General features: G+C 37.8%; 1 protein-coding gene across 1 annotated transcript in view; it reads left to right on the forward strand.

The window, feature by feature from the left end:
* Positions 1–6,000, forward strand: part of LOC127411854 (eukaryotic translation initiation factor 2-alpha kinase 3-like) — a 39,399-nt gene extending 33,399 nt beyond the window's left edge. The window contains exons 14-17 of the mRNA XM_051647687.1: positions 1,922–2,095; positions 2,358–2,459; positions 2,590–2,652; positions 3,872–6,000. Of these exons, the coding sequence (XP_051503647.1) occupies positions 1,922–2,095; positions 2,358–2,459; positions 2,590–2,652; positions 3,872–4,051 (519 nt within the window). The 3' untranslated portion in view covers positions 4,052–6,000. The remainder of the gene's footprint in view (positions 1–1,921; positions 2,096–2,357; positions 2,460–2,589; positions 2,653–3,871) is intronic.

A 6,000-nucleotide genomic window follows, 5' to 3' on the forward strand; every position in this document is an offset into this window, starting at 1 on the left:
AAAAGTAATCCATGAGACTCCAGTGGTTTAATCCATGTCGTCTGAAGTAATCCAGTTGGTTTTGGTTGAAAACAGACCCAAATATAACTTCTTGTTCACTGAACATGTTGTCATTGCAGTCTCTAAGCACGATAATGATTTCAAGCTCGATTACACTTCTTAGTGCTTGACGCATGCACAGAGCGTTAGATGGCGCTATAGGAATCTTAATCAAGCTTGAAATCATGATCAAGGAGACTGCTGTCAAGATGTACAGTGAAAAAGGAGTTACAGTTGGTTTTGGGTGAGAAAAGACCAAAATGTATCACTTCAGAAGATGTATTAAACCACTTGAGTCTGATGGATTATGTTTATGCTGACTTTATCTGCTTTTTTGAGATTCAGTGGTCTACAGAGTGCAGAAAGGCTGCTCAGCAATGAGGAAGCCACTGCTCCAAAACTGCCATAAAAAATACAGACTACAGTTTGCAAGTGCACATGCGGACAAAGATCTTACTTTTTGAAGAAATGTTCTCTGGTCTGATGAAACAAAATTTTTACTGTTTGGCCATAATGGCCACGTTATTTTTGGAGGAAAAAGGATGAGGCTTGCAAGCTGAAGAACACCATCCCAACCGTGAAGCATGGGGGTGGCGGCATCATGTTGTGGGGGTGCTTTGCTGCAGGAGGGACTGGTGCACTTCACAAAATAGATGGCATCATAAGGAAGGAAAATTATGTGGATATATTGAAGCAACATCTCTAGACATCAGCCATGAAGTTAAAGCTCGGTCGCAAATGGGTCTTCCAAATGCACAGTTACCTCATGCATACCTCCAAAGTTGTGGCAAAATGGCTTAAGGAAAACAAAGTCAAGGTATTGGAGTGATCATCACAAAGCCCTGACCTCAATCCGATAGAAAATTTGTGGGCAGAACTGAAAATGCGTGTGTGAGCAAGGAGGCCTACAAACCTGACTCAGTTACACCAGTTCTGTCTGGAGGAATGGGCCAAAATTCCAGCAACTTATTGTGAGATGCTTGTGGAAGGCTTCCACAAGCACAAGTTAAACAATTTAAAGGCAATGCTACCAAATAGTAACAAAGTGTATGTAAAATTCTGACCCACTGGGTATGTGATGAAAGTAATAAAAGCTGAAATAAATCATTCTCTCTACTATTATTCTGACATTTCAAATTCTTAAAATAATGATCATAACTGACCTAAGACAGGGAATGTTTTCTACGATTAAATGTCAGAAATTGTGAAAAACTGAGTTTAAATGTATTTGGCTAAGGTGTATGTAAACTTCTGACTTCAACTGAAATAGAATAATATTTAATAATATTTAATAGGAATAATTTATGCTAATGAGTTGATTACAGTAAAGTATTTGAAAAGGATGGCACACTGTATACTGTATTTTTATATAAATAAAAATGCCTTCACAAAGGTGACAAAATGACCCTAAAAAAACAAAAAAAAAACAATTCTAATTTAGGGGACAAATGTTGCCATTCAATGGAAAAGTCAATTTTCATTTATCATTATCAGTTCAATAATGAAGAAGCAGGTTATCTAAATAATCGCAAACTTATAGACTTAAGAGACTGTTATGTATCGCGATATATTGAAACGTGTATTGTAATGATATTGTGAGGTGGTTGGTGATACCCAGCCCTTTTGTTTGGTGCAAATACCCTGCATCTTATTCAATAAGACCCGCAATCCAGTTTAACCACTGGAATCTGATTTGCATAATTCCTTTAGTGAATCTGTGTGAAATCACAGACAGTGTGTGCAAAGATATGGTGCTGTCAGTATGCATAATTCATTCTTAGTGATGAGTCAAAATGAAATGAACTCTGATTGCAGTTAGGGGTTTCTCCAAAGCAAACTGCTCATTCATTTTTCTTTCTCTCTCTTTGTCTTTCTCACTCAGCCTTCTAATATTTTCTTCACAATGGACGACGTGGTAAAGGTGGGAGACTTTGGACTGGTAACTGCCATGGATCAGGAGGAAGACGATGAGGAACTGAGTGCCCTCACCCCAATGCCAGTCTATGCCCGTCACACCGGCCAAGTGGGCACCAAACTCTACATGAGCCCTGAGCAGGTCAGCACCATTCACTCTCTGAACACACTGTAAACAATTTAGTGTGAAAATGGTGCTGATTAGTCAGTATAAACTCAAGCAATTCTGCTTTATAGACCAAATAAATTCATGATTTTTGCTAAGGAAACCATCACTATTACTATTTCCCATGGTTGGGAATATGGATTTGAACAAACCCCTAACCCCAAGGATTACATTTTCTGATTAAATAATCTAATGTACCTTTTCTAAGGTCTCTGTCGTTTCTTTTCTTCTTCTGTAGCTGTCTGGGAATTCTTATTCCCATAAGGTTGACATTTATTCCCTCGGATTGATTCTTTTTGAGCTGCTCTATCCATTCCGCACACAGATGGAAAGAGTCAGGGTAAGACCACATACACACAAACACTCATGTGCATGCAAGCAGAAAAATATTTGCCTAGTGTCTTATTAAATATTTATTTAAAATATAGATATGTACCGATTTAAATAATGTCTGAATGTTTTTCTCACAGACACTCACAGAGGTCAGAGCCCTGCAGTTTCCTGCTGCTTTCTATAAGGCCAATGTCCAGGAAGTAAGTTTGTTTGTGTTTATGTGCTCATACTATTGGGTATTGTGCAATAAATGGGGTAGTGGGAGTGACAGTACAATTGGGAAATCCAAAATAAGAACAACACCTCTAGTGCCCCCCATAGGTGCAATTTTAGAATTACAACCTAAACATGCATTTGAAATAAAAATTCACCCTATTTACTTTTTACTGCATGTTCTGAACATTTATTAAAAACATGTTTTTTTAATATTTAACCAGAATGTTATAGCATTATCTTCCCCAACTTTTGTTTCCGCTGATGTCACTTAGAATCAGATAATGGTAAAAGTAAATTCCAGGTTCAATATAAGTTAAGCTCAATCGACAGCATTTGTGGTATAATTTTGATTACCAAAAAATTCCTTTTACTAATTTCTCCTTTTCTTAAGAAAAAAAAATAAAATTAGTTACAGTGAGGAACTTACAAAGGAAGTGAATGGGGAAAATACTCGAAAGTGTTTCAAAAGTATAGCCACAAAATGAACACATTATGCATGTGATATTTTAGTGTGATTAAAAACACTAGCTAACCTTTTCTGTGTAAAGTTAAATCCAATTTCACAACTTTGTTGCCATGACGGTGTAACGCTGTAAACACTTAAACCTGAAAACGACCGTAAAAACTACAATGTAAACAAATTTACAGCTCAAATAATACATGAGTTTTAACAGAAGAATTAATGCAAGTGCTTTTATAAAATTATAAGCTTCACATTTCTGCCTTGGCCCCATTCACTTCCATTCTAAGTGCCTCACTATAACATTGATTTTTGCTTGTTTTTTTTCTAAGAAAAGGATAAACAAATAAAAAAATGATTTGGTAATTGACATTATGCCAGAAATGCTGTCGATTAAGCTTAACTTGTACTGAACCCAGAATATTCCTTTAACTATTAGTCAAATAGCTATTTAGGCAATGTTTTATCAAACTCTCATTTGGTCTGGCTCTATTCTGGTATGCTTACTTTTCACCATCCTATCAATACCAGGTACATATAATTATGTCATGCCTTTTGTTTTCCTACTTCACTCTGTGATGTCACGTTGCGTTGCTTTGTTCATCTGAGCCTTTTATTTTTAGTCCCTTTTGCCTTTTCTTGACAAGTTTCATTTAAATAATTTTGTTCAATAGTCACTTTATAATTGAGATATTTTTGTGTTATTTCAGACACTGATATCATTGTCTTTGTTTATGTTTCAGGCTCAAATGGTGCGTTGCATGCTGTCTCGAGTGCCCGCAGAGCGGCCGGAGGCATCAGAAATCACAGAGGCTCCCCTGTTCCAGGAGCTGGAGGTGCCCTGCAGAATCAGACAACGCACTCGGACGTACAGCGCATCATCTGCAGGACGACCATCACGACAGATATCCACATCAAACTAGAATTCCCACTCAAAGACAGGCATATACTGTGCCTCATCTACAGGACAACAAATGCAACCAGTCACCCCCTCTTGGCACACACAAAATTCCAACCTTCCAGAAACTTCCATTAAGCAACAGATCATTCCACAGACCTCTAAAACTGGAATCGCACACCGCAAGCGCACACATTAAACCTCATGGTAACGATAAATTAAGATACTGGCCACTTCATCCATTCTTAACTGACCAGATAAGGCCTTTTTGCCAAGGTTGCTCAACTTCCACCTTTAGAGTCTTGAGTTAAGGCCCCTTTTGCTCTCCTTTTAACTCATTGTTGACCAATCACATGATTTCCAGCTCGACTTCAAGATGTACCATTCTTACACACCCACACACACTTCTAGGAGGAGAGTTGTTGTTTATGCAGTGCTGATGAATGCTGATGAATGACCTGCCTTTGGACGTGGTTCGCTCTGCATGTCTTAAACAGGAAGTTGTGCAATACATGCTTTCCTGTCCGAACAGAAATTGTATTCGTTATTTTTCTCCTGTAATTTAAATAGGCTTAAATACCAAGTAAGCAAGAGAGGCTTTGTGTGCTTGAAAGGTGCACATTCGAGACTGAACGCACAAGTTATATAGCATTATAGCCACTCGCTGTTATGGATAAACAGTGTTGGTGGCTTAGGTGTTCATTACTTGATGAAACTGAAACTGCATATTGCTGAGTGCAACTGGGGATTTTTAAACTGCCTTTAAAGCTGGACTTTACCGAGACGCGAATGACATGTTTGTGATTATGGTCCGTTTGAGGCTTTTGTGCTGTCAGAATAAGTGGCTTAGAATTGAATCAAGAGTGGTTTGAAATGCAGACTGTAAAAACCATTCTGTAAAATACTTCATCTCATTAGCACCTAAAAATGTAGTTTACTGTATCTCTAATTATTTTGGGCCAGACATTATAAGGATTTTTCGGGATAAGTCTGAATAAGAAGTGCTTTGACTAATCACATACACAATATGAGATACAGCCAGAGGAATCACTTCAACCAAATACTGAGCACACACGCTTAATTGTAACATATCAGGTAATAACTGATTGTATCATTGTTCTTATCAGTTTTGAATTGATAAGGGATTGGGGAAATTGAATTTTCCCTTAGAACCAATGTAATTTTCTTTTGTATATGGTGGAATTTTCTGTATAGTAACTGCTTTTTACACAACTTTTTTCAACGTCCATGGACCCGTTTATCCTAAGAATTGTTCTCAAAGGTGTTGAGTTTGAGAGAGAATGGAGACAGATCTCTAAGGTCTCTTCTGTTTAAAAGACACACTGGGTGCCTCTGTGTGCGAATACTGGCATGTTTCCTGAAAGGGCCATTATGCTGCAGATCGGACATGAGATTACGACCTCTGACCCTTAATCACGATCACATGACGCTTTGTCCTGTAATCTATGTCAGGGACCACTTTATGAATCCTTTACCTTTTAACCTGTTGCTGTGAACGTGACCCAGTAAAGGCAACCAAGAGTGCTAATCCCGTTTGTTCAGATCACTGTGGCTACTGGGCAAGCCCTTCCCTGTCTAATGATCACAAATGATGTCTCTCTGTTTATATTCATTTTATTGATGGCTGTTTTGATCATAGCCAGCCCGTTTCGTTATTGTCAATGTAGCGTTTGGTTTTGACACAATTCAGTTTCAGTCATGTTCATCAGCTGTTTTCTGTTTTGTTTGTCCTGTGTCTGTTGAAATCCCAGTTTCACGTTCCTTTAGCCCAGCTATCTGTCCAGTCGTGTATGTAAATATGTTTATTTGTTTTTATTTATGTTGACTGTAAAAATCAATCCGTTGGATTGGTTGAGCTATAAATAAGGTATATGAATGTACTTCATCCAGAGGAGTGCGTTGAAATATTGTGACTTCTTACAAGTCAGAATTTAATAAACATTCTATGATGTT

Source organism: Myxocyprinus asiaticus, chromosome 21 (assembly GCF_019703515.2).
Source record: "Myxocyprinus asiaticus isolate MX2 ecotype Aquarium Trade chromosome 21, UBuf_Myxa_2, whole genome shotgun sequence".
NCBI classification, from domain to species: Eukaryota; Metazoa; Chordata; class Actinopteri; order Cypriniformes; family Catostomidae; genus Myxocyprinus; species Myxocyprinus asiaticus.